Genomic DNA, 27,850 nt, shown 5'->3' with positions numbered 1-27,850 from the left:
CTAACGTTGTTGAAATTTGGCTTATGTAGTTCACACACTTCACCAAAGATGTTAGCACTTAATTTTCATGCATAACAAAAGAACCAGGTAGCCACAAGATCAGGACTGTTAGGTGTTTAGTTTCCCAGGTCATATTCTTTGCTCCCTGGAGACCCTGATTCTCATCGTGTCTCCCCAGTATGGTCCAGTATGAGGCACTGGAGGTACTTGGAGTCCTGCTCTATGGTCAAAGAAGAATTCTTTCATCTCCTCCTTAGATTGCTTTAGAGACTCTCTCAGAGAGCTTCAGCTTTGTGAGTGTGCTCGTTACTCAAAATTATCGAAGGTTAAGATCTAAGGACATTGAGCTAGCTACATCTAATCTAAGCAACGAAAATAACCGAAACTTGGTTCCAACTCCGGTGCTCAGACTTGACCTTCCTGAGAATCACAGGGAAATGGTCTTAAAAATATAAAGTGCCTAGTATGACCACACAGGTCAGGGATGCACATGGTTCCTTTCCCTCATTACCCAATCAAAATGGAAATGGGGCTCTCTGAAGTCTTTGACATTCTATTGCAATTACACTACACATGTATGTACATTTTGGGGTGAGGGGAAGCCTAGAGTTTTCATTGATCCTCACTGGGATTTATGACACAGGAAATTTAAGAGATGCCTGTTTTATTCACAGACTGAATGCCTATTGGTTAAGAAGGAAATTCACCAGTTTGGGGTCCAGTAAAGTAAAAGAGTCCCTAAAGAAAATATAAAACAAAAAATTTGTTTTTGTTTTGTTGTTTTGTTTTTGAGACAGGGTATTGCTATGCAGTCCAGGTTAGCCTTGAACTCACCATGTGGCCCAGGCTGCTCTTGAACTCATAATCCTCAAACCTCAGCCTCCTAAATGCTGGGATTATAGGTACCACCATGCCCATGAAGGGCTTAGAAGTTACTGAGTCACCTGAATTCCAAGGATTTAAAAGGAATTCTTCATTTATGTGAACTTGTTACTCTCTGTACTGAAAAGGTTGAGTAGGTTTTCTTTTCCCCCCAATATTGAAAGGCTAGAGGTTTTGTCAGTAAATTTACTTGATTTCACAAAATGAGATATAATTTGTTATTTATAATTGCCATTGAATAAAAGAACCAAGTAGTATCTTGGACAAGGGACCTCAACTCTTTTTTCTTTTCTTTTTTTCTTTTTTTTGGCAGAACCAGGGATTGAACTCAGATCTTTGCATTTGCCAGTCAAGCGCTTATCCTATTGAGCCACCTCCCCGGCCCCTCAACTCTTTTTTCTTACAGGTCTTTTTTTTTTTCATTTTCTGAAACTTCAGTGATCCAACTAGGAATTGGAATATGGGTATGGTGGGGTGTCAAGATTTCTTTATCCCAGTTCAAATCCAGATTGGGATCTAGAAGTTCATGCCTCTGTTTTAGAGTTCATAGTACTATCAGCTATAGAACCGTGTCTCTGTTCAGATTGCACAAGTCATAGTATAGCTTTGTGTAGTAGAAACTGGAATAAAAGAGATAGACAGTAAGTGATTTGGGTCAAAAGGTGCCATGGACAGGTAGTGAGTTATTTTGATAACTTTTGTTTGGTTCAAGGAAAAGTTAAAGTGATAGATTTTAAAAATCATAAATTCAACATTTGGTCTTATACTATAATGAATTCTTTCAATGGAACTTCATAGATATTAAAAAATCATGGCACTATCTCCAGGAGATAGAAAAGTATGAGCCTCTTAGGAAAGCTCTCCATGTCTGTTTATATACTATATATAAACATGTGTCTCTCTGTAAATGCATATATATGTATATAAGCAGCATATGCTATAGGACTCTATATGATTTATTTGCCTTCTATTTTGGCCTACTGTATCTTCTTTTTAATAGCTCTGTATGTAAGAAAAATATTCATGGTATGCCTGCAACTGATGGCTTTGGGTTGATACCAAATTCCCAGTCAATTCTAAGGTTATTTATGGTTTTGAAAACTTCCTTAAAAAGTACTTTGGAGCATTTCCATAGAAAAGATACCAGCCCTTGAAAAACTCCAATTAAATTTATGTTGAGCTCAGATTAGATGGCAAAACTCTAGGTATGAAAATATTCACATATTCATATACAAAATGGTCATGTGATGGGAGTGTGGGAAATTGGGTTACATCTTGGGGATGTTCAGAGGACATGGTGGGGTCATGCAAAATGGTGGCGGTCACACAGCAGCAGGACACATGACATGGATGGTGAGAAGACAGCGACAGCCCGTATGGCAACTTCAGGGTAATTCCACCCACTGGGTTTCTTTTCTAAGATCAACCTCACATACTCAATGAGTGAATTCACGGATGACAGGTGAGATATAAAATAAATTTAAAAATATAAAATTATTTAATTACATTCATCCTGAGCTTGCTCGACTATACTCGAATGCCCGCTGTATACAGTAAGTCACGTGACTTTTGTTTTTAACATCAACTCTTCTTTCATTTTGATTACAAGACAATAAAGGCATTTCTGTTCCCTTATTTTCTCCAAAAAAGATAAAACACTTGTGGCACCAGAAGTGAATATATAAGAGACAGGCGAACTATGACTGTTACCTTGTTTTTCTTTATAATGACCAATTACAGAGGTGGTGGCCTGAGAAGGTTGTGGGACGTTAGGTAGAACTGCTTGCTGCCGGCTTTATACTGAATAAAAAGGATGCTCTTCATCAGTCACCAGTGATGGAGCCAATGCGAAAAGAAAACAGAATTGAAGTTTAGAATATCTCATCTTGTATGCTGGCGATTGTATCTCATTTTGCAATTCAGCCCTGCCACCTAAGACTTGATAATGAGTGGAAATCACAAGACGCCTCCTGGGATGGAGAGAGCCCCATTGGCGCCCCAGCTCATGGCTTCCTGCAGAGCCTGGCGATACACATTCATCTCTAACCTTCTGCTCCCCCTCTGTCCTCCCCTCCCTACCCAGCAACACCAACGTGCCTCAACTCCCCTTCGTTTGGCACTGGGTCAGATCAAATACTTTCTTGATCTGTGGCCCCAAAGTCACCACTGTGTTAATATCTCCCAAAGCATTATGTGTTTTGCTGAGCTAAGAATAAAGTGGGTATGGTTTGAGGAAGCGGGTGGGGGGGAAAGGTGTGAGTTTAGGGGAAATTGTTGGGCAGGATTCTCAAGCCTTCTGCAATGCAGAGTAAGAAGGTTTAGTTGTGCTTGCTTTCAAAGCTGTGGAAAGCCGACATCCTGGACAGTCTCCTCATGGACAGGCTGTCCCCTCGGCCCTCTGGCTTGGAGGACTTACTCCTCTGGAAGGGATTTCGTAGGCTTGCTGTGTTCCGCTGCCTGTCGAGTTTGTCACTGATGGAGAGGCTCTTTCTGGTGTGCGCATGTGGTGCGCTGGGCTCCTCTGCCGAGTAGCTGTTGGCGCGCTCTATCTTCGGAACTGTGATGTTGTTGGTCAGGGTTCTGTCGGAGCTGCCCCCTTCCTGTGAGGATATTGCGATAGTGGCTCTCCGGCCTCTGGCCTCATTCTCCTCGCTGTCAGAGCCAGGGTGACTCAGTTCTGCCTCTCGTTCAGGATAGCAGCAGGATAAATCCTCCACTTTGTCTCCAAGCCCCCCGGGAAAGGTGGCCCTGTCAGCAATCACTTGAGGGGCATTGACACACCTTGTGTCAATGCAGTCTGTAATACTTGTGTATTCTGCTGTTTTCACGGGCACCCCAAAGTTGGCATAATAACTCCTTGAAGGAGAAAACATAAAGCTATGAGACTTCACAATAGGGGCCTCTTCTAAAAGGAAGGGCGTGGTGGCCAGGTAGCGGCTGCTCTTGGAGCGCTCAATGGCGTGATACGTTGGTGGGTCTGAGTCCCAGGGGTTTTGGCATTCTGGGAGGTGGGTGTAGTCTGACGAAAATGATCTAGTGTCCATGGAGGTAACATCTTCGAAGTCAATGCTCCGGCTCGGAGGCCTATCTGTGGGTGCGAGGGTTGCGTAGGCACTGCTAGAAGGGGCTGTGGAAGGTGCCAGCGTCGAGAAGCTTGGCTCGCCCAGCCCAAGGATGTTCATGGAATTGTCCAGGGGGTCGATATCACAGTGGAGCTCATCCATGGTGGAGACATAGATGTCAATGCATGAAGATGGCCTTCTGGAATCCGGAACAATGGCCAAGGTGTTTGTAGGTGCTGCAGGAGCTTTGGATTCTTTTGCTACTGAGTGGGAACTAGTAGCCCGGTGTAGGCTTAGGGACCTTTCTTTAAAAATACTCTCCAACTTTTCTATACCACCTTTGTCTTTCATATTGACTGAATAGAACGAGTGGCTTCGCATACGGGGCATTAAGGTTGGAGAAGTTGGGGACAAGGTCTCCTCACCTGCAGGGTCTATACTCTCTTGGAGCTTGAAGGTGTTCCCCTCCTGGCTGTTGAAGCTGCTCTGGCGGACAATGTAGGCGGCGTCTGTGCAGTCCGAGGAGGTCCTGGAGCGGATTTTGTTGGACTCGGCGCGCTCCAGGCCCGTCAGGCGCTCCAGAGCTGTGGCCATGCGTCCGATGAGGTCCTCGAGCTGTGCCAGCCGGATGTCCACGGTCTGGAGCGAGGCCTTCATGGAGTGCTCTCTCTCGTTGACTTCCTCCAGCCGCATGGACATGTTCTCCACTCTGTGTGAGAGGAAAGAGGAGTCACTAGGGAAGTGATGTCTGTGGGGGATTAGGGAGCAAAGAGGGTAAGTGTCACAGAGTACCCACACCATGGTGCCAGCACGGCTGCCATCCCACAGGGAGGCGGAGGGTCTCAGGTAACAGGAGGGCTGGGGAGAGTGCACTGATCCTTCATCAAGAATCACAGCATCCAAATCCTTGTGCGATGGAGGAGGCTGTAGAAAGAATCTAGTCAGTGGGTTTTCCTTTTTCTTTTAATTTTTATTTTGAGTCAGACTCTAGCTATGTTGTCTCTGCTGGTCTAAACTCCTTGACTCCTTTGAGGAGCTGGGACTACACATAGACGCACCACGCCTGGCACTTCCCAGTGGTTTTCAGCTTTCCATTTAGCATGCCCTCAGCTCTGGGTTCTGCTCCCTTTCAGAACTGAAGTGTAACAAAGAGCAGCATAGCTTTATTTTTCCTCCTGTTCTTTCTGGAGCTCAGCACATATAAGATTTATATTTGAAATAAAAAGGCGCTCATCTGGCGTGATTGTGTGTGATCACCAGCCCAAGCGCTGTGAAACATCTTCTGGCCATAGCTTCCTGGTGCCCTGTCCTCAGCCCCAGGACCCAGAGTCATAGAGAAAGCTATCAGGTGACAGGCTGTACAGGGGCACAAAGAACAGGCAGTGGAAGAGCAGGACCTGCCCTAGCAGTGAACTGGACACAGCTCAGATGCACAGGGACATGAGCATTCCAGGAAGAGGCTCTGCAGGGGAAGCCAAGGATGGAGACATGTGGTCCCCAGGAGTGAACTGGGCAGGGAGGCACAGGGCTCAGAACTATTGCTAACTCCCTATGGGCTCTGAGCTGGACAGGAGTGTCAGTCTTGCCAAGAACAGGGGTAAACTGGTTTATTTGGTACTCTTTTACCGAATTCTTGGTGTATTTAACCTCTAACCATCTAACTGCCTGGTCATGTGGCTCATGGACCTAACTAATAAGAAGAAATACAGAGTTATGCAAAAGAAAAGCTCTAGGGTCAAATTTATATATGCTTGTTCTATGACTAGGGTACTTCCTGTAATGTTTTAAATTTGTTTTATGAAAAATGAGGTGTAAATGGGTAGGCATCACACATATGAGTTGGTCTCAGGAGCCAGCCAAGAGCTCTGGGTCATGGTGGTAGCCACTTGGAGCTGATTCTGATCAAGCAACTGAGCAGATGAAATGAGACTTTAAGGATAAGAATTTGTGACTCGCTGGGAGTCCACAAGGAAATAGGTCCATAAAATGACACTTTCAGGAAAGAAAGAAACCAAGACAGAAAGATAGGTAAAAGCCATTGTGAAAAATAAGGTATTTATGGGAGAAAGTCTTCATGTAACTTCTCGTCTCTCACATTTGCAGACACTGAGCAGCTCATTTCAGAATAACTCAGGGGTGATCACAACAGGAGCCTGGAAGGAAGCGAGGTGGCAGGTGCCCCTGAGAGGGGAACAAGCCCTCCTTAGTGTTTCTGACTTCAAATCTTTGTACGGGGGTTGTCACACATTAAAATGGAATTATGCAATATTCAATATACAAAATGGAAAGCGCACAGTTGACTTAGATGAACCCCATTGTGTGCCTATCAAAGCGTATCTACATACAAGCACATGTGTGTACAGAGTGCTGTCACAGATTGTAAATAGGACTGGAGTTACCGCCTGCCACTCTGCTGAGAAGGCACCTGTCCTAGAGGACGCATAAGACAGGCGTGTGGGATCCGCTCAGCTCTTGGTCATGCTCTGTTTCCTCCTGGACCCCTGACCTCTGTTGTGTTGAGTACAGTTTCAGTGTTGCAAGATTTTATTTTTTTTTTCTTTTTGGTGGAACCAGGGATTGAACTCAGGTCCTTGCGCTTGCCAGGGAAGAGCTTATTCCACTGAGCCATTTCCCCGGCCCCAAGATGTTATTTTTTGATATGTTTACAAATGCAAAAATTCCCAAAACAATTACAATAAAACCTTAAAGATAACACAGATGTCAGGCACAGAAACAGGGAGACTAGGGTTTAGGAACCTGGGCCTGGTCACAAGGACATAACTGTTCCTGCAGGTCCCCATTCCTGTAGAGGGTCGTGCTGATGTCCAGGACTTGGCTGTGGGTCTGTGTTGTGCACCACTCACCTTGTCTACCCTGTTTGAGGACAGGGCTCTGTAATGAAGCCTTTCCCTCAGGAGGGAGTGGCTATAAGGGGTTACAGGAGGGAGGTGCACGCACACTTACAGGGTGTGCTGGGCTGGCAGCCTGGTGGTGTGCCAGAGCGCCTTCCCTCCAGGGTGCTCACAGGTAGGGGTGTCAGCTTCTCCCCCTGGTTGCAGAGAGGCCATGGCTTCTGGCGTCTTAGCAGTATTTTTCCTCTCCCTTTCTCTCCTACTGGGTATGTGGCTTTCCTGAATTCTAAAAGCACATCCAAGGCCCACAGACATCCGCTGTGGAAATCTGTGTGCACGCGGCCCAGGGCTCTGGGAGTCACTTGGCTGTGTATCCATCAGTAAATGGCTTTTCAAGGCCTTGGAGTGAGAGAGACCTTTAGGTTTACAGCTCCTTTCTGTTTGCCAGAAAATTCCTTCACTTTATATGATCAGAAAATTGTTCTATTTTGTAAGACCCTCTCTCAAAAAAAGCAAAAATAAAAAACTAGTTTCTAAATGCCGAGCTTTGGTATGTACTGGTCTGGAATGAACATTTTGAGTCTATAGCAAACAGAAAAATAAGAAAATGTTAGAGCTTTTACATGCACCTGGAGTTATCAGACTTAAAGGATTCCCTGCTTTTTATTTGGAGATTAAAGAAACAGCCCCACTGGTCCTCAAATCTATTTGGTCAATGGGATCTAAAAGTGCATATAACCATTGGTTAGAAAAAAACTTGCTTCTATTTTTTTTTTTTTTTTACCTTGTTCTATGAAAAGAAGAAACCTAATCAGCTTTGGAAGAAATAAGCTCTCAGTGTTATCCACCTCAACTTACAAGTCTCTTGTGGCTGCATTTTGAAAAATATGGAGCACCCAGATGAGTCAGGTACTAGGACATTCCTCGTCTGTTGGGCAAGATACTAAACATGAAACAGAAGCCTGCATGACAGCATCAAGTCAGGCTGGTCTCTCTTGTTCTGTGTTCCTGCTGGAACTTCCTAGTTTCTGGCTGGCCTTCCCGGTTTCTTCTGTCTCAGAGGGCAGCTGCTACAGCCTGCAGTGTCCGGATTCCCGTGCACAGACATGGGGTGAGGGTGATGTTGTGTTCCCCCAGAGGCTCCTGGATTTCTTGGACAGTGCAAGGAAACCCAAAAGGTCTCGTTTTGGGACCACAAAGCAAACTCAACTGGCCAAGCAGCCACAAACATACAGCTCCCTAAGGAGGCACTGGGGAACACACCTTTCGGAAGTCACACGGATCCTCTCATCGTTGGATGAGTTGAATCGATCATCCTTTTCTCTGAAATATTCTTCTATACATTGTTCTTCGAAATCGTGTACTTTTTTGAGTTCATCATCAGTTATGAAGAGTTCTGTGCAAAAAAGAAACAAGCAAAAGCGACAGCCATGAGACAGAGAAGTAACACTGGCGTCAGATTTATGGGCCTAATGATGTTCTTAATATACATCAAGGCCCAAGGCCAGGGAAGGAAGCCTAGATTTGAAGCCAAATAGAATCTAAACCCAAATAGGCCACTTGCATCAGAGAACTGCTTTGGAAAAACATCTAGGACAAGTGTTTCTCTAGTCCCGTGCGGTTGAAGCATCACAGAGATTGCTCTAAAGGTTTGGAGCCCTGAATCTGTGGCCCTTAGGGGATTCTTTTTTTCTCCAGAGATGGTTCTTGTTTGCTTTGAGTCCTTGGTTTGAGCTTGCTGGGGCATGGAAAATATGAGTGTAAAGCAGATGGGCGTGAGGAAAACACCAGGCCTCATCTCTAACACGGCTGTCTGTGAGGCAAGGGGGCATCATCAGGAGGGGGCACCTGAGCTTCAGTCCTAAAATCACAGAGAGAGGCCCTGGACAAGGACCCCAAGAATGGACTGCATTCTGCTGTCACAATATTTCAGATGGAAAACTGTGCCCTGAACACTTGCTCGCTTGGCCCTTTCACTTTGATTTCTTTAGCTGCATGCAATGCTCTTTTTATAAGAATATTCTTTTAAAATTTCCATCAATGCAACACATTTTACAATGTAACCTGAGTGCTTTTATCTGGAGCCATACAAGAAGCTGGTGGTGTCCTGGGATCGTCCCCTGATTAAGAAGAGTGGTGAAGGTCTCTTCCCGGCTCTTCGGGGTTTCTGATCTAGCCCCAGCTGTGTAACCCTCCTCTGCCAAGACCTCAGCCACTCTGCTGCTCAGCGCCCATGTCCAGACCCCAAGCGATGCTCTACTCTGTGCCATGGTGGGGGCAACCAGAAGGCCACGAGCCAGAGCTTTGCAGCTGGCTCCACCCACCGCAGTGGCTGGCTGCCACATTCTGTGGCCTGCAAAGAAATGGTCTCTGGATCACTCTGTGTTCCATGTTAGATCTCAGATCTTTCTTAAGTGCTCTGGAGGAAAGAGTTTCTTTCTAGCCCTGAAGCATCATGGGAAAGGCCTTGGGCCCTGAAGGTGTTACTCCTTACAGCCCTCCCATTCCTGATCTGTAGCCCAGGTGCTCCTGCTGCCTGGGGATCCTGGGTACAAAAGCCCAGAGTTTAAGTCCTCCGTTGTCCTCCATTAAGCTTTCTATGTACCTAGATTTGTGTTTCAGATGGAGACTGTGATTTTGGAAATCCCGGCTCTTTCCAACTCTCCCATTTTAATATTTAGAAAGACGGTGGGTGTCGCTAAGTCAGGGAGATTATTAAGAGATCCAGAGTTAGACAATCAGTACAGTGGCCTTTCTTGTGAACTTGAGATATACTGGGATCACGCGGAGGGAGGGAGACACCTGTGCCGCCATCCCGGAGGTGCTGGGAGTTAGTGTAGGTGGCCCACTTGCCACATTTTGAGAACCCTATTTGCAAAGGGCTGAGCTCTGGGTGTTGCTAACTGAGCATCGGCTGTCAGAGAGCATTTGCCGCATAACGTGCGGCAGCGGACAGGATATATTTCCTGCAGTATGGGCTACAGCATGACACAAAGGAAGCCCTCTGCCCCAGGGTCCGTAGAAGTACGGCTGCCTTTTCCAAGCACTGGTTGTGTCTAAGCACAGAGGATGGGGGATAGAGGATTTCCTGTTTCGTGTTTTGAGTAATGGAAAGTGAGTCTCAGTTATTTTTGAGGTCACATAGGTACAAACTTTAGGGCTTTGGAAGATGTTTATACCTGAAAAAAAATAAGAGCTCCAACAATGCTTATGGAAGACTGAACTTAGTTACTGAAATTCAGCTCACGTCACTGTGCTTAAAAATGACATACAAGGTAGATATAGTGGAGCCTGCCTGTGATCCCAGCTACTGGGGAGACTGAGGCGAGAGGCTCTCAAATTCACGGCCAACCTGGACAACTTAGCGAGGACCTGTCTAGCACTGCAAAAGCAAAAATAAATGATATAGACTGTAGCACTGGGTGTATGTTAATATGATTAATGTATTTTGTGGTAGAAGCCCTAGGAAATGAGATGCTTAGGACCTCTGAAGGTGCGGATATGCCCCTGCCTGGGACCATTTTTGTTTCATGAAGGAAGCAATGCAACTAAGAACACTGTATTTCAACATCTCCTGTCTTCCCCCAGCACCATGGTCCATGCCCCAAGGACCTGCTTAAGCTCCTCCCAAGTCTGAGGGCCCCTTCAGTCTGCAGGCTGCATTCTACGTGGTGCCTGGAGGAAGTGCTAGGGATTTCCAGTTGTGGTCACCAGGCTGTTCCCGGTAGTTTACTCACTCAGGCCATAGTCCCTCTCATCCGGGTCACTCTCATGTTTTCTCCAGCGGCAGCACAGGTGCTGGAAAATCATGGTCATGTGGCTGAAGATGATCAGCGGTGGGGGCAGGACAGGCCTTTCATGGAAAGTCATGATCAGCTGATACCTCTGAAACTTCCACACTTGGTTGGATATCGACTTTACCTCAAAAAATGTATTGCTGAAATGGACCAGAGAGAAGTAAGTGAGAAAATTCATTTCTTTTGGAAGCATTAGCACCTACCCCTCCCATTCTGCATCCACTCACTTGAAGACGGCAATGAGGAGGTTGACCAGCAGGATGTTTGCCACTAAGAGGTAGCAGGCCATGATGGCCGGGACAATCCAAGCTCCTGTCTTGCAGGGAGGCAGCTGGATGATCTTACCATCCTCCCGGGTCTCGTTTTGTCCACAGGGAGCTGGAGGAAGCAACATAGGTGAGAAATAAGATCTGGTGGCGACTTGAAACGTATGTGATTGATTTGAATGAAGGATTTAGATGGAAGAAAAACACAGCCAACTCAAACAGTATAAAGTTCCAAAAAGCCAAAATACAAAAATGAGAGCTCCATGAATATCCCAAAGGGCTGCCACTTCAGGAGATAGTGAATGAGTCCTGCTTGCTTCCCCAAGCTGGAAGAACCTGTCATTCCACTGTCCCTCAGCCCCTGATAGTGGTGATGGGCTCTTCTATGCCTTTTGATTCTCGGTGAGGGCTTTCCTGGGGAGGGGCAAGGAGCAGAGCCGTACTGCCCAGCAAGTTACTTTCAAAATGTGCTGTGGGGGCCAGCAGCACAGGAGCGCCAGCATCTTGGGGCTATTGATTGGGAATTAACAGTGGGGCAGCTGTTAATTGGCGCAAGAAACAGCCCAAGCCTTGGAGCTAATGATTTGTTGTCTCAGGACAGAAGGAGCAATGCCTTGGGAAGTGTTTCGAGGCTGCCTCTCCTGAGGACGGGGTTTCACCAGGAGGGTGTGGAGGGCAAAGGGTTGGGTTATGAAGCTCACAGCTGCTAGCTTTTTCTCCAGCAGCATTTTCATTCCCTGTGCCTTTCAGGGCATATGAAACCAAGGCTAACTGCAGTTAATAAAGGGACAAATGGGGGACACAAAAAATCTGGGGTTGGGGTGAGGAAAGTCACATGTAGGACAGCATCAGTGAGGACGTGAATTTTTTTTTTTTAATTTGATACAGACTCATAGTGATCCTTCTGTCTCAGCCTCCTCAGCATTGGGATTATAGGCACGCATTACCATGCCCAATTTAGGGCTGGCACAGTATGCCCGAAGTTCTGGGGCCAGCATGGTATGTGGTACTGGGGATTGAACTCAGGACCTTGTACTTAGACTGTCAAGCTATCTCCCCAGCTGAGAGCCTGAATATTGGGCCCACTTGGCATTCCCAGGTGTATGCCAGAAAATAAATAAATCCTTGACAATGCTGCCCAATGCTGAACAAGTGCTGCACTGCACGGTACTGTGGCCTTAGGACAGGTCCTCTTGCATCTGTGTGTGACAGGGAGCTGGGGTGAGAATGGGCAGGGGCACCAGTAGGTCTCAGCCATTGCCACAGGATGCCAGCAAGGTGGGCAGAGCTGACCCAGAACCTACTGGACTGGAGATCCTTGTAAGGGGGTGGGCGGTCTGGTCCCTTCTCCAGAGTCCCCGTGGCTGGGCCGTCCACCCACCCAGGGAACTTGAAAATACACCCATGCCCAGCTCTGCCCCAGACAACTGCCCTAGAATCTGAGGGGCCCAAGGCATCACCACTGCTTTCAAAATTTCTGAGGTGATTCTCAGTTGTTGCTAAAGTTGCTCCCACTGAGCTCCCACTGGAAGCTCAGGGAAAAGTACATGATTTCTGACACACTTTGAAGACCAAATTTTTCCTAAGACCTGCAAGATGGCCAAAGTGCTTCCTTTGGTTCTGCCTGCAAGACCATTGGATGTTGGAATAGGACGTTTTCTAGGAGCTGGAATCTCTGTTGTTGGTCGTCGTGGCCCTGACCACCCACAGCAGCCTTGTAAGAGGTCCTCATCATTTCCTGCCTTGAAAGGAGAACCCAATGACAGAGGCCACCTGGTTGCAGGATGAAGTCCCAACTGCGGAGATGGCTCACCCAGTGCCATCTCTTGGCACTGCCCATTCTCCCTCTAGGCACAACCTGGACCATGTCCCTCCAGCATGATGCTCTGTGACACCATGATGCTCACCAACAGGCCCAACACAATGGAGCCAAAGGACCACAGACTGAATCTTCTGAAACCATGAGCTGAAACAAACCTTCCCCCTTTTAGGTCGCTTATGTTATGTATTTTGCAACAAGGATGGAAAGCTGACAAGCACACTTGTTTAGCTTCTACATAAAATGCACAGTGGGAAGGCTGCTTGTCAAGGCATTGCAGCTGAGAGGGCTCCCAGGGAGAAGAGCAAGTATGTTTCCACGGGCCTTGCTTGAGCAGTGGCTACAGCATCTCTCTAGGTCTCTTGTGTGCCTCTGTTCCACTCCTCAAAGGGTCGCCTTAGGTACAACTTGGACCAGCTTAGTATTTTCAGTAAGACTTGATTTGATGTCATTATGACTGACCCTGGGAATTCCCTGCCAGCCCATTGGGTATTAATTTACTCTAGTTTCTCCAACCTTTAATTCCTCCTGCCTTTATAGAGGTAGCACTAATTTAGTGGTTAGGAGGTCTTGAGTTCAAACTCTGAATCTACTATTTTCAGATGACCAGACTTTATTCCCCGAGCTTCACCTTCCTCACCTGTGAAATGGGAGAAGAAATAATGCCTGCTGTGGTGGCATGGCCAAGTTTGTCGTGTGAGCTAAGGCATGAGTGTGAGCCAGCTCTGTCATTGGGGGGGAGTGATACCTGACACACACAGTTAAAGGACAAGGGGTTCAATTTGCTCCTACTTTCTGTTCAGCTGATGCTGGCTACAAGACAGATACATGATGGTGAAGGATGTGGCCCAGCAGAGCTGCTTGGTTCACCACAGCCTTGAAGTACAGCAGGGAAAGGGAATTAGAGTGGAAGGTGAAGAAGTAGACATAGACCCCGGTGTATGCCTCAGGGCTCACCCAGACACCTGTAGAAGTGTACTCCACTGATGTGCACCATGCACCCCAAGGCCAATTAAGTTGAAACTCTCTTTCAAACCCCCCCATTTCACCCCTTTTCAACTTGCTAGCCAAACCTACACCTAAATCTAAATACTTTCCTTTAATGGTACCGAAGTAAAGACAGTGAGCCCACAATTCACTAAAATAATACAACTATCCAGCATACAATCCTTTGCCCAGTGTCTCAACAATTCCAGGCTTTTCTTTTCTTTTCTTTTTTTTTTTTTGACTATTACAAAAGTTTATTTAACAAAAATTTAATATATGAAAATGTGTATGACCCAATCTTCAGTCAGTGAAAGTAGCACTTGGAGGAGGAGCATGAATTTTTCTGCTCAGCAGTCATTATTTAAACTCGTTCCAAGGCTTCCAACATGATGATACTATTTCCTCGTATTACCACCATTCCAATGTTGTTCTGTTGCCCACTAGTTGCCATCTCCACACATTCATCTATCACAAGATTCATGAAGGGATCAAATCCTCCCAATATTCCTTGGACATGTCTGCCACCATTCAATTTCAATGATAACTTCTTGTCCATAAATTTTTTCAGCTCGGGAGGGTGAGCTTTGCTCATCTTGTCTAGTCGATGGGCTCAGGGAGCCTTTGAAAGGAATCTACAACCTCCGTCTAATTCCAGGCTTTTCAAAAGCCCAAGTCTGTTCTAAGGCTGAAGGCAAACCCTTGGCTGGGAACCTCTATAAAAATAAAAACAAGAACTACCTAATTGTGAGGTACAATGTCTCAGGGAAAACATTTGTATCCTAAAAGGGAGGACTAGGAGGATAGAAAAGAATGAGCCCAAAGCAAGACTGAACATCAGCAAGGCAGACATTAAGTTCTGTAGTTCCACGTCCAGAATTCAGGGTACAGAGTGCAAGAAGTGAGCTCGAAAGGTCTTGGAGGTAGCTTCACCTCTATGGTTTTGCTGGTTGGACCCCACACAGCCTCCCCTTCTGGCTGGTTCTATTCATGGCCTGAGACTTTCCTCAGCAGAACCCCCACCCCCAGGTCCTGGCATCCTTGACTTCCTGATGTCTCTGCCACACTGTTGGCTTCACTTCCACAGTCTCCTTCACAGCCCACTCAGGAGCTCCTTAGCTGGCTTTTCAGGTGTTCCTCTGAAATTTAGGTCTAAGCCTCGCTGGCTGTATAACTCTTGTTTTCCAAATGCCAGTAAAACCAGCATCATGTGGATGACATCAAAGTCGCTGTCAGCAGAAGTAGCCGACAGCTCTCCGTGGACCATAGCTGTGTCAGCCTCCAAGTGCCTAGATGTCTGGGCACAGCGAAATGAATCCTGGGGAAACAGTCCCTCATGAGGTGCTATTCTCAGAATAAAGGGTGACAGCTTTTGTACTCTTGATCCTTCAAAGACTAAAGTCTCGCTAATTCTTGATATGCCCCTTAGGCGTCTTTCTTCCTGTCCCTATAAAAAGTACTTGCTTTCTTTTCAGTGATGCTAATCTTCCCAGCAGGCTCGCCTCCTTTGGCCTCAACGTGGTTCTATTTGGGTCCTTAATTTTTTTCTAATTGTTCTGTTTTGTCCTTCATCTCTAGTGTTCACTGTAAATCTGGTTCAAAGCAACCAGCAGTACCCATGACATAGTGTGAATGTTAGGCTGTCTTTACCAGATGAGTTAGTCTACTGCCCTCAATCTCAGTCTCCTATAAAATCACAGGAGATGGGTTAGAGGTATTCAAATTTTTAGCCACAGTGGAACACGCATTGGCTCCAGTCCAGCTGCCAATGAAGTCCTGGTTCCTACCTTAAACTTCCCGTGCATGGCCTTTACTCTCTGCATTTCTGCAGCATTCTGGTCTTCCAACGTCTGACCAGAACCTCCCAGAAGTCTCTGTTTGGAACATTCAAAGGCTTCTCTTGCTATAATCTTCAAACCTTTCCAGCTTCCTCTTGCAAACCAGTTTCAAGGTTTTCTAAACCACATGGTTAGGTATAGTCTCAGTAACAACCCTATTTCCTTGGTACCAGTTTTCTGTATTACCTTTTTTTTTGGTTTCTACGATGCAATGGCTAATGCCCACAATATAAAGGAAGGAGATTTTTTTTTCTTTTTTTCTTTTTTTCTTACAAAACCAGGAATTGAACTTGCCAGGGAAGCACCTATTCTACAGAGCCATCTCCTCGGCCCCAGAAGGAGCTATCTAATGTGGTCACAACTTCAGCCCACAATTGGCTGGCTCCTCGACATTAGGGCAGAAGGAAACAGCAGAGGACAGTTGCTTAGTACAGGGCAGGAGCCAGGAGGGCGGAGTCCAGAGTGGGAGGGGCAATGGAACAGGCGGAGATCCCAAGGCCCACCCAGGAACAACTCCAAATGCGTTCCACCAATCCCCGGACAGATCCTAAAGTCAATCAAGATGAAACTCCACCCCAACCACTATAGAAAGCAAAGCACATGGCTCAGTATTTAGCGCACAACTTTCAGTGAGCATTAACTGGTGTCATCCTGAATACTGCTATTTTGGTAATTAAGGAACTTTAGGCTTCTTGGATTGAGGAGCCATGTCTTAGTTCTCTCTGTTTTACAATCACTAAACATAGCACTTACCTACAAATACTTATTGAGTAGTTAAAATATGCTGGCTACAGGGCATCTTGGGAATCAGAGATAACGCTTGTTAAGGAGCTTACAACTTAGTAGAAGAAAGAACACTGTGTTAGTGTGTGGTATGAGCTCATGTGGTGGCCCTAGAGGGACACTTCTGCTTGCATTGCGGTAGTCCTGTCAGCCTGAGTCACACAGGGTAGTCGGGTAGTCAGGATTAGAGTGAGAAATACCGTCTAGATTCTACAGCAACAGTGCAGCAGGGATGAACGAGAAGATCCTTGTGACAGGAATGATGATAATAAAAGTGAATCATTAAGAGATAGCCTTCATTTGGTAATACCAGCAAAGAAGCAGTGAACATTATATATGGGAGGTAGTGCAAAACATTGCTCTATAATGTCTCCTAATGATGTACTTGTTCTGGGTATTTATCTGCTAGAAAGTACAGTGACTCACACTGTGTCTGTCACTGATGAAGATGGAACTGGATACCTTAAAGCCCTGACAAGCAGCAGATTTCAAGGAGGAGGAGGAGGAGGAGGAGGAGGAGGAGGAGAAGTTATTTGGATTGTTATATGGTACCAACCAGTATCTGGGGGCTCATGTTCCCAGGGAAAAGCCCGAGACACACAGACCCCTGATAGCCCATGAGTGGATGTTTAGGGAACATGGGTTGGTGGTTACCGCTGTTTCCTCCTTTCCTGGCTTTGGAATCTGATGCTTGGGTGTTTTTTTTTTTTCTTCCTGTTCTCTTGAAAAAGTGAGGGCACAGTCGCCACTACCCTGATATCCAGTGGTGTCCTGTTGCCCCCTCTGCACCAGTGACAGTGAATCCTTGTCGTAGACTTGTGTGGATTCCGCCTGAGTGGGACCCACTCCTTTTTCTGGTAAGAGCACTGTACTTTCCCCTGAGTGACAGAAAATTCTCTTTCAGCCCAGGAAGTCTGGGTGAGATTAACTCCAAATCCATTGTGAGGAGAAGATCAGTAAGTCTGCTTTATTCCCTGATTGCAGTGATTGATGCAGAGGTGGACATGGTACCCAATCCTGACTGAGCAGAGAAAAGAAGCATCGCCTTTGATTGGACTAGTGGGCCTTACCCAAGAGTGACACCATCGCGGAGAATGGAAGCTGGTTCCTAATCCCATCATTCCTGGAACCAGCCCTCTCCAAGTACATGAATATGTCAATCTTCTCCTCGGTCACTTTGAAGTGAATTTCTATCTCTTACATCTAAGAGTCCTGACAGTACTGGCACCCACCTGCCATTCCTTGTCCACAGCCCAGTGATAGAAGATGCTTGCATTGAGGGTACCCTACTTCTGAGGGGAATCTTCGGTAGACTTAGAAAGATTGGAAGGAACAGACAGGGACACAGATTTTGGTCCAGTACCAGGTTGAATCAATGTTGAAATTTCAGGAGCTAGAGGCCACTGTTGTTCCTTCCTGAAATGCAAACTATTAAAGGGTCCACAACATAGAATCTGACTTTTCCTTTTGTATAATAAGACTCCATCTCAGAAGTTGACCATAGATTCAAACTGTTATGAAGCACAAAGGGGTATATGCAGTTGGGGAACTTTGGCCAAGCCTCTGGACAGAGGCAGCTACCTCTGAAGTGAGGAAAAGTTGTTCTAGAAGCTGATCTTGCATAGATTATGCTAGGGTATAGGCACAGAGGAGAAAGGCTCCATCCAAGCAGTTCTTGTCAAACTCAAAGGGATCTAGCATTTGTAAATTCAGATTACCCCTGGTTTATTTATGTGGACCACCTGGAGACGTCCCACAGTGGGAAGCTGAATTGGCCATTTCTGCTAAGCATGCTCTCACAGGCAGATGCAGACAACTGGGTACTGACCACCAAGACAGGAATACCATCAAGTCGTACTCCTCCAGGAGATGTGGGTGACAGGAAGAAAGGACTCCCTTTTCTGTATAGATTGGTGAGGGTCTGGTGGATAGCCATATATAGATGGCTATATCTTTGGCTGGCACTTCTTTTTTATATCCAATATTCATTGTTTATTTTTAAAAGTTTGAGACAGGGTTTCACTAAGTTGTCCAGGCTGGTCATAACCTCATGAGCCTCCTGCTTTGCCCTGTCAGTAGCTGGGTTTGCACAGCCAGCGCAGTCTTTCTTCAACTTATAGAGCCCATGGCTTGGGATGTGGCTCAGTGGTACAGCACTGGCCTAACATGACTGAGGCCCTGGGTTCAACCCATAGCTCAAACCAAAGCCTCCAAAATGAAAATAAGGGTCAAGAGCATGCTTACAGGAACACAAGCCTCAGGGAAGCTTTTTATCTATTTTGTTTCACGAAGCACCAGAACCCCGCCTGTCGAGCTGCCTGGCACGTGTTCATTGCTTGATAAATATTTGCAGGGTGGATGCAGGCAGGACTTCCACTAGTCTCTCTGGGCTGCAGCGGTGCGCTCCACTGGGTTGGTGTCTACTTTCTGTGGACTCTGCGACCTCACTGTGTGTTACCATGGCCTGCCAATGTAGGATGGCTCCTAGGATGGTAAAAAACTGCCCAAGAGAAACCGACGGATTGTTTTGTTTTTCTTTGTTTTTGGCCATTGCCAAGGTGAAAGCAACATGCTTGTTCTTTGGCAAAGGCTCTGGAAAATCTCTCCCTGAGTGCTGTTGTGTGCATCTCCATAGCAAAGCAGCCGTGACACCCCATCTCGCATCTGTGGCAGACACTGCTAATTGCCCTTATATGCTTTTCCTCCCAGCCAGTACATGGCCTTGGACTCTCTCAGGATGCTTTTCCAGATAAAACTCCTAAAAGTATAGCCAATCAAATAAAATTGATATAGTGTCATCTTTTAGCTCCTTTAACAATGGGAATGTGGGGTCTGTGGGAAAAATCATTTCTGACCCACTTCACAACCTCCCGGAGCCCACCCAGCGCGGCTGAAACCCGACCTGTACTGACTCACAGTTGTACAGAAAGGAATCTAAGGGGTCAAATCCAGAGGCAGACATCCTTGCTTTTTTTATGTTTTAAATGGTACAGGGGGTTAAATCCAGGGTTTTCAAACTGATCTATATACCCAGCCCTTTTTTGTTTTTATACTTTTTTTAAAAAAAAAATGTATTTAGTACAGGGTCTACAGGGTCTCCCTACATAGATAGGACATGTAGTAATTCCCCTGTTTTCAGCCTCCTAAACATGCATTATAGGCATGCACCACCATGCCAAGTCTAAATCACAGTCTCAGTGCACCCCAGGAGAGGGGTCAGCACAGCACCCGAGGATCGAACCCCAGTCCCTACACCTGCCTAAGTAGGTGCTTTAGTCCGTGGAGCTATCTGGCTGGCCCTTTGTTTTTATTTTGAGAGAAAGTTTTGCTAAGTTGCGAAGTTACTCAGGCTGAGCTTGCACTCGCATTCCTTGTGTCTCAGCCTCCCAGAGTGCTGTAATCACAGGCGTGTGCTGCTGTGCCAGGCTTATCCTGCTTGTCTTAAATGCTGCCATTCCTGAGAGGGAGTTCCTGTGAAAGTCCTTGGACTTCTCTCACAGATGCCCTGTGCCCACATCTGGCACAGGCCTTGTTTATTTAGTTTTTGCAGTACCAGGCATTGAACTCAGGACCTTGCACTCGCCAGGCAAGCACTTATTCCACTGAGCTATCTCCCTGGCCCAACATGGGCCTATCTTAAAAGGTGGCTTGAATAATGAGTGATTCCTCAGAAGAAGGCTGACCCCTGTTCTGTCATCTGACTTTATCAGAAAATGAAGGTGAGAGAGAGATTTGGAATAAACCTATGTGGAAAGCACCTGTGGAGGTGGCATCTGGGTGCTCACCTCCATGATTGGCCCTTCACACTGGCACTGCCTGCAAGCATCCTAGCAGTTCTGGAAGAATTGTGTTGCTCCTGTTTTACAGTTGAGGAAATACATGCTGAAGGTGTGTGAATTACCTATCCAACTCCACAAGGCTAGTAAGCAAAAATGGCAAAATTATCAGTTGTTATTATTGCTATTATTACTGTTACTGTCTTTTTGACACAGGGTCTCACTATGTAGTTCAGGCTGGCCTTGAGCTCACTTTGTAGCCAGTGCTGGTCTCGAATTTGCAATGATCCTTCTCCCTCAGCCTTCCGAGTACTGGGATGGCGGGCATGCTCCCCTTGCTATTATTTACGAAAACAACACTCAGTTCCTGCTATGTGCCAGTGGCAACCAGCAAGGAGCTGCAGTGACAAATGGAGCTGATGTGAATGGGAGCTCTCTGTTCCTCCATGCCTGCGTGTACATTACTCTACTTTAGTGGCCTTTCCAATGCAATTTTGCTGGTGACTACTTCCAGAATGCTTATGCAAGGCCCTGAGCTTTACAGAGCTTTGACATTATACATAATATTGTCCCCATTTTACGGAGGAAGAATTGAGGCTTGGAAAGCTTTAGTGTCTCTGCCAGTCTCTGGGGACTAGCAGGAAAAGAGAACCAGGATGTCCACTCAAGCATGGCGGACCACAAGGTCTCCTTCCTTTGTGTCCTTCCTTTTTTTGGAAAAGCTAAGATGGCTTTGAGAGGAATCGCTCAATTATGAAGAAAGATACAGACAGTCTGATGGAAATCTGATTTTTTTTCTCTGCTTTTTCCCCTTTTTTATGTTTTAGTTTTGGAAGACAAAGTTGCACTGTGTAGTCCAGGTTGTCCTTGAAAGCCTTACATAGTCTTGTTTACCTCAAATTCGCAATCCTCCTGCCTCAGCTTCCTAAGTCCTAGGAACATCTAATATTTTTTTTTCTTGTTCCTGTTGACATGAATAATGTCTGAACTGTTCCGATCAAGAAGTGGGTATATGGAACACACTGAAGTTTAAAGACCAGAGTAAAAGTTAGGTTCCTACAATAGGTATCAGGCATAGGTCCTAATGTCTTTTTAAGTTCACCTTATACAGGGGAAGGAAATGTTCATTTCTTTAATGTGCACACCATATTGTTTCCCCAAAGTAGGGAAAATTTAAAGTGAAACACTGACCAATGTTCGATAGAAGCAGCCTTATCCTTAAATATCCTTTAGGAAGAAGGATATTTCCCGAAGAGTGTCCCTTTCTCTCCTGCCTGAAGATAGGGCCTCACAGCAGAGACCACCCCACAGGCAGTGGAATAAAGAGCTTAGCTGAGCAGCAGCCTGCATTTATAATAATTCATTTTGCAAAGAAAGGATTTTCAACTAAAAATCCATCTTGAAAAGGTAATGAGACAAAGAGGATTTCTCTATCCCCTTTTGAAAACCCGAACAGTTTGCCAAGGAGGACTTAGGAGGTCATGAACACAGCTCTGGTGGCTCCTTCCAAGGGTGAATTTGATTTAGATGACTCTGTCCTCTGGCCCTTTCCTCTCTTTGTTGAGCCTACTGGCTATGTCTCCCTTGGTGCAGCTATAGCTTTCTAAAAGTTTCCTTATCTGAAGGTCTTACATCATGGTCAGTCCAGGCAGAAGTTTTCTCTGGAGAAGCATGGAGCACTTCTATTTCTTTGGATAGGTGACTGCCAATGTCTGCTACTAATGGAGGACAGGAAGAGCAGAGGTGACTGGAATCCAAGGATCACTGATTCTGCAGAGTCAAAAGCACTGGCAACTGGCTGGTCCCTTTTTAATTTTTTTTGTGGCTTACTTTTTCCCCCTTCCCTAACCAGGGTAAGATGGGTAAAATACTGACTAGTAGGGATAGAGCTGCAAGGCAACCATTGGAAATTAGTAGCCTGGGTCCCTTCATTTGTACACATAGGGAGGAAGACTATTGATTTTTTCTTACAGGGCAACGTAGCTGTGGCACAAGAAGCCCAAGATGGTTTTAGGATGCAGGAGCAAAGCATTGTATTACATTGATCAGAAAGTGACAAGGTGGTCACCTTCTAAGGACTTCTAGATGCCATCCAAAAGACATTGTTGGTTTGAGAGTAATATTTCCTCAGCACCTGTTTCCCATTTGCAGGGCTCCCCTTTTGGTAAAATCTGGGCAGGCTGAAGACTCAAGGATCTGTGAGAATTTCATACCAGCATGGTGTTTTCATTCTGTTTAATTTATGGTTATTTTCTATTTATGTCAAATGATAATGTTTTTCAACTTAGGGCAATGATAGATTTTTTAAAAGTACATTGAATCTTTAAACATGAGTTAGTTTAAAAATTCCAAGCAGTAGAACAGAGGTACAAAATAGTGAATGAGTGTGTGACTAAGTACAGAAAATGCTGAGAAACACAAGGTTAAGAGATCTCTAAACTCTGGTCCCAACATTCCATTACTCCATGGTCCTGTGAAGAGGGGCAAAAGTCTTTTAAAATATGCTCAAACTGGGGATCAACAACACAGCCTCTAACTCTTTGAGGCACTCTTGACGTGTGGTCTACCTGATAGTTGCAGAATTTTGTTGTCCTATCCAGAAAGCATTGTTAGGTTGAGTCAATTTTATTTCCTAATCTTGCACATTGGAAAGCTGAATGTTGTAAGTCTAGGTATGGTGTGTGTGTGTGTGTGTGTGTGTGTGTGTGTGTGTGTGTCTTGGGGAGGGGAGAGAAATGAATTATCTTTGTTATCTCAGGTTTTTTCTATTCTGTATAGCTTTTCTTTGAGGCAAATTTGTCACTTATTTGCTGTTATTTGAGTTTCAGAATTCTGATCTTTGTCATTCCTTACTTTTTATTAGGAAGGTTCTATTCCATCTTCCTAGGGAAATATGCACAAGGCTGTTGGATGTGTTGGTGATTTGCCTGGTGTGCCAGAGCTGAGAGCCTGTGCTGCCTCAGTTTCTCTCCCCTCCTTGTATCTGAGCTCCTTTGTTAGGGATGGTAGAGCCTCTCACTGAACAGGTGGCATCTATTTTCTTTACTCTGAATGTGGTCCTGTTGGTTGCTCTAGTCAATGGATGTCAGCAACTATGACCTACACAGCCATTGTCAGAGCTGGAAAGGCAATCCTGGGTCCTCCTGTAGGTTGACAAAACCCTTTCCTCTCTTCTCTTCCTGCTCATCCCCACCTCAGGTCACAGGGGACTGGAGCAGATCCTATCCTTGCTGCAGAAGGAAGAGCCACTGAGTGGCCAGTGTCTAACCACACTTTGTCTTTAGAAATTAATCTGAAGAGCAGAGACTTTAGCTGATGGTTTCTATCTAACTGAAAAGTCTGTGGAGCCAGGCATGGTAGCACACACCTGTAATTCTAGCCCTCAGGAGGCTGAGGCAGGATTGTGAATTTAAGTCTAACCTGGAGTATACAACAAACTGTCTCAAACAAAACCAAACCCAAAACCAAAAAAAAAAAAAAAGAAAGCAAGAAAGGTCAGGGGGAGTAAGACTACATAGGCTATTTAAAAGTGAAGCAAGACATTTGAGAAAGAAAGAAGGTGAGAGAATAGAGGAGGGATTGAGGGATTGGGCAAGAGAGAGTGGGAGAGATGACAGGCAATTGAGGCTGGGGACAAGTAGAGAGAAGCAGAGGAGAGTAGTCAGGGGGCAGTGGCTACCTTTCTGAAGCTACCCTAAGTCCATTCCAGTGGGTTTGAGTCACGCCTTCTGCTCCCCATCTCTGAGTACCTCTTCGGTTTCTTTTTGAGTGCTTCTCACTGATTTTCTTTTAATCTAGTTTGAGCCATTCCACTTCTTTGCATCAACCTTGTTCTCCAGTTGGGTCACTAGCACCCAGAGTGAAGCCACAGACCAGGCAGTGTCTGCGGGGACTCTGGGGTCAGGGAGCAGGCTGTGACCCAATGGGGACTGGCAGAAGGACCTGGAGGATGGAAGTGAAGACCCTGGACTCTCTTTCTCTTTGTCATTGAAAATTCATTTTGCTATTTTCTTGGGGTGAGTAGGATTAGATAAGCCTTTTCTTTTCTGAACAACAACAAATTTAGTGCTTTCACAGAGAGCAAATTGGTCAAGCAATGGCTGTGACTCATCCACATGTCTGACACTGACAAAAGGATGTACAAAGGGCGATACAGGGCTACAGGATAAATCCTGAGAGTACTTGACTGACCTTACCAGACACAAAAGTTACATTTTTTGTTATATAGGTCTTGCTATATCTTGGTCTTAAGCATCCAGCAGAAAAGTATAAAAATGAAGTATATAAAGTAAAGCCATATTAATATGATGAGCTGTAAAAGGCTCAAGTCAATAACTTCTGAGGATAACCCACTACTATTATAGATTGTTAGACAGTGTTAGATTGTTTAGTTAAATTCAAACACCTATAGTATTTAGATGCCAAAATTCACCTCTGACAGACAATAAAAAAAGATAAAAAGGAATGATCATTTTTGTATTTATATATACAAAATAGGATAAATTTACAGCTACTTTCACTTAATTCAAAGAGAAAAAAGAGGTGTACTAATAGTGTTTGGACAGAATATCCTGTCTGCTTCTTGTACTATGGATAACCACTAAGAAGATAACAATGTACAATGTATTGATTATCAAAACTGTCCTATTAATCAGTTGTGAAAAAAAAATTAGAGAACAAGGGAAGTGCGGTACTCAGGTAGTGCTCTTCCAGGTGTGCGTGCTAATGTGCTCTTCGTAGCTCTGCACAATGATGTTCTCAGACAGCCCTTCCATCGCACTGCTGTACTTCAGAGCCAAGCGCAGGCGAGGGTCCCTCCCACCCGGGTTCTGGGGAGCGCAGTGCCCTTTTTGCGGCCTGACCACCGAGGGTCCAACAATCCTGGTCTTCAAGAGAAAGCATTGATTTGTTTACAGTGGGATACACAAGACAGACACACGATTTCCTGGAAACCTACATGGTTAGGGCATTTACATTCTTTGGAACATCTGAAGAGGGACGAGAGGGGCTGTCTTGTACTAATGAAGAATGTCACACAGCAAGGTTGCCTGTGCCTCGCAGGACCCATGCAGCGAGCCCGACTGCTCATCTCTGTGCAGATGAGCTTCGGGGCTACGAGGCTGTGCCAGTCCCAGTCGGGGCTCTCTGGATTGTGCCCAAGTGGTCAGACATCCACAAAGCACTCAATAAGGCCCCCATATCAGCTTTGTGTATATAAACAGACTCAAGCTCCCGCAGACACTGTTTACAAATTCCCTGGTAAGTGACTAGGAGAGAAATCCACTTGCTGCCGCTCTGGCCCCTGGGCTGATCCGCCCTCGCGCTTCCTGGTCTGTGCCCGCCCCTCCTCGCTGCCCCCAGATCCCACGCTCTGTGCTCTGGCTGCTCCTCTCTGTTTACTCTTACACCTGGAGCTTTTCACGCTTCCACGCGTGATCCACGCACATCAAAGACTTGGGATAGCACGATAGCATGCAGCCCACGTTCTGCTTAGAGTCTGAACAGCTGTTGGCAGGCTCAGATGCCGGCGCCCGGCCCTGGCGGGTGTGTTGTGAATGTAAACACCGCCGTTGTGACGTGGGAAAGGAGTTGGGGGACAGCGCACCCTTGGACAGTGGACTCACCCATTCTGACACCAGTCAGTTCAAGTAAATGTGCTAGCTAAAGTAAACCTTTCCTCCTTTAAAATAAATGACCAGTTTTCATCTTGATTTATCTGTTAAAATCCACAACCTCAGATGCCAATCAAATTCAGGAGCAGGTGGGATATAGGAAGGAGAGGACTGGAAAGGCCCTCTGTTGGTCATCTAGGTCTGGATATTTATTTATTTATTTACTTTGTATGGAGGAACAAACTGTGGACCATGTGCTCACCAGGGAGGTGCTTATGCCAATGCGCTATATCTCAGGCTCTTGGTGTGGGTATGTAAACAGTCCCCGCAACCCTATCATCCAGTTGATTTGGTAATTATCCATGACCCACTGAATCATTCCTTGAAGTCACTAGATACAGGCCCTAACTTGGATAGGTTGGGTTAGAGACCTCGATCTGACACTTGGTCCTCTGTATCCCCTTGTGTCTGAGCCTCGGTTTCCTTGTCCAGAAGCCTGATTCAATCATGACAATAGGAATGATGATAACGCTAATGATGGCGGTGCACATCTGCTTTCCTTGGTGTTCGTTCAGCGTGTATTTGTGGAGCCCTCCCTACGAGTGGGGCTGTCTTGTGAGGATTTGGTTCACCCCAGTGAGCACAAGAGCAGAGAGCCCGGCCCCTCTGTGCTCTGCCCTGGGGAGGCCTCCATGCTGGCCCATGTGAGTGGTGATGGTGGCAGAAGGAGCAGAAACAGGAGCGTCAGGAATGAATAAGCTGAGTGGGAGGTAGAAGGTGGGAAGTGCTCTGCGCTGGGGAGGCTGAAAGCTGGAGGATCACTGCAAGTCCAAGCTGTGGAGTGAGACCCTGTACCGAATATAATTTAAAAAAAAAAAAAAAAAAAAAGCAGAGCAGGGCAGAAACCCTCCAGCTTGTTTGTTTGTTTATGTATTTATTTGCTCAGCCCACCCTGGGGGCGGGACTGGCATGGCATGTGGTGCCAGGGATTGAACCATGGTCCCTGTATGCTGCCTAAGCTTGCCTAAGCAGGCACTTTAGTCCCCTGAGCTATCTTGCCGGCCCGTGGATGCCTCCATTTGGTCTTGGCCAAGGAGGTCCGTGGGGTCTGGTGAGAGGGTGCTGTGTGGCACGTGCTGCAAGGCAGAGGCAGAGGCAGAGGCAGAGGCCTGCGGTGTTCTGGGAGCAGAGGAAGGCCCTGTCTGAAGGCATGCAGGGCAGAACCTCCGAGCCTTCTCTCCTCAGAGGAGAGGAGAGGATCATACGTGCCTTTGAAAGGATCTCAGAGGATAAAGGCAGGCTCTGATGAGATAACTATAGTGATAGGGCATCTTCTTATCGCAAGCCTTCACTGGATCTGTGAAAGAAACAGCGATTGTCCTTCCTCCGTGCCAGCTCCTGTCTCATGGCTTCTTGTGCACTAAGTAAGCCCCCCTCCATGACTTTTCTTTGTCCTAACAGATCTCCGATGCCCTTAGAAGAAATAGGGACACTCCCAGCACCCAGGGGACCAGCGCAGTCTCAACAGGACCTTGGCCTCCTCTGCAGGTCACCTACCATGAAGAAACAGAGGCCCCTGGAATGGGTGCGAGGCCTGCGCGGGGTTCTCTCTGTGCCCTGTCCACCCACAGCTTTCCTGCCTTTATTGGCCCAAGAGTAGCCCACCAAGGAAAAGCTCATTCTAATCTGCTTTGAGCAAAGGCAACTTTTCTAGATAGATGAACACTTCACAGTGAGCGGCCTGGGAGAGGGGGTAGGTTCTACTGATGGCACCAGGGCGCAAGCGCAGCTTTGCTCGCTGTGGCTTGGCATGCGGCATCTGCCGCACCTGCTGTGCCCAGAACAGCACACCGAGGTACAGATGAAGCCCCTCCTTTCCTAAGTACCTTAGTCTCCCCAGAGGCAGAAAATCCCACCCAAAGCTGAAGCCAGCAGAGAGTCTGAAAATGTTCTAAATGATTTTACTCCATCATAAAATATGTAACATTAGAGGTAGGTTTAAATCCCCATTTCCCTTCTTTGTGAAGATGGGAAGGTTTTCCTTTTTTTTTTTTTTTTTTTTTTTAAAAAGATTGTAAAGAAATAATCTGTATTTTCCCCTTTTCCAAAAAATCAACGTAGTTGACTATGTTTATTAGAGTATTTGAAAGTAAGGTGGTATCATTTTACCAACAACATT

The 27,850-nt window shown here is 46.0% G+C and overlaps 1 protein-coding gene and 1 pseudogene across 6 annotated transcripts in view; both read right to left on the bottom strand.

The window, feature by feature from the left end:
- Positions 1 to 1,299: 1,299 nt before the first annotated feature.
- The window catches only part of Trpm3 (transient receptor potential cation channel subfamily M member 3), a 333,483-nt gene continuing 306,932 nt past the window's right edge, over positions 1,300 to 27,850 (bottom strand). For 4 of the 5 annotated variants that reach the window (XM_004637157.2, XM_023721896.1, XM_023721895.1 and 1 more), the window contains exons 22-25: positions 10,821 to 10,971; positions 10,534 to 10,733; positions 8,060 to 8,192; positions 1,300 to 4,653 (exon numbers count right to left, since the gene is read on the bottom strand). In XM_004637157.2, the coding sequence (XP_004637214.1) occupies positions 3,201 to 4,653; positions 8,060 to 8,192; positions 10,534 to 10,733; positions 10,821 to 10,971 (1,937 nt within the window). In that variant the 3' untranslated portion in view covers positions 1,300 to 3,200. The remainder of the gene's footprint in view (positions 4,654 to 8,059; positions 8,193 to 10,533; positions 10,734 to 10,820; positions 10,972 to 27,850) is intronic. The other variant, XM_023721897.1, reaches the window with a different exon arrangement.
- LOC111818315 lies at positions 13,906 to 14,275 on the bottom strand (annotated as a pseudogene). The gene has a single exon (XR_002822339.1). The product of XR_002822339.1 is annotated as a small nuclear ribonucleoprotein G pseudogene (transcript).

The sequence above is a fragment of the Octodon degus genome, unplaced genomic scaffold (genome assembly GCF_000260255.1).
Source record: "Octodon degus isolate 3935 unplaced genomic scaffold, OctDeg1.0 scaffold00087, whole genome shotgun sequence".
Taxonomy (NCBI): domain Eukaryota; kingdom Metazoa; phylum Chordata; class Mammalia; order Rodentia; family Octodontidae; genus Octodon; species Octodon degus.
Note: the sequence above shows the minus strand (reverse complement) of the source record. Positions and strands in the feature narration are given on the sequence as shown.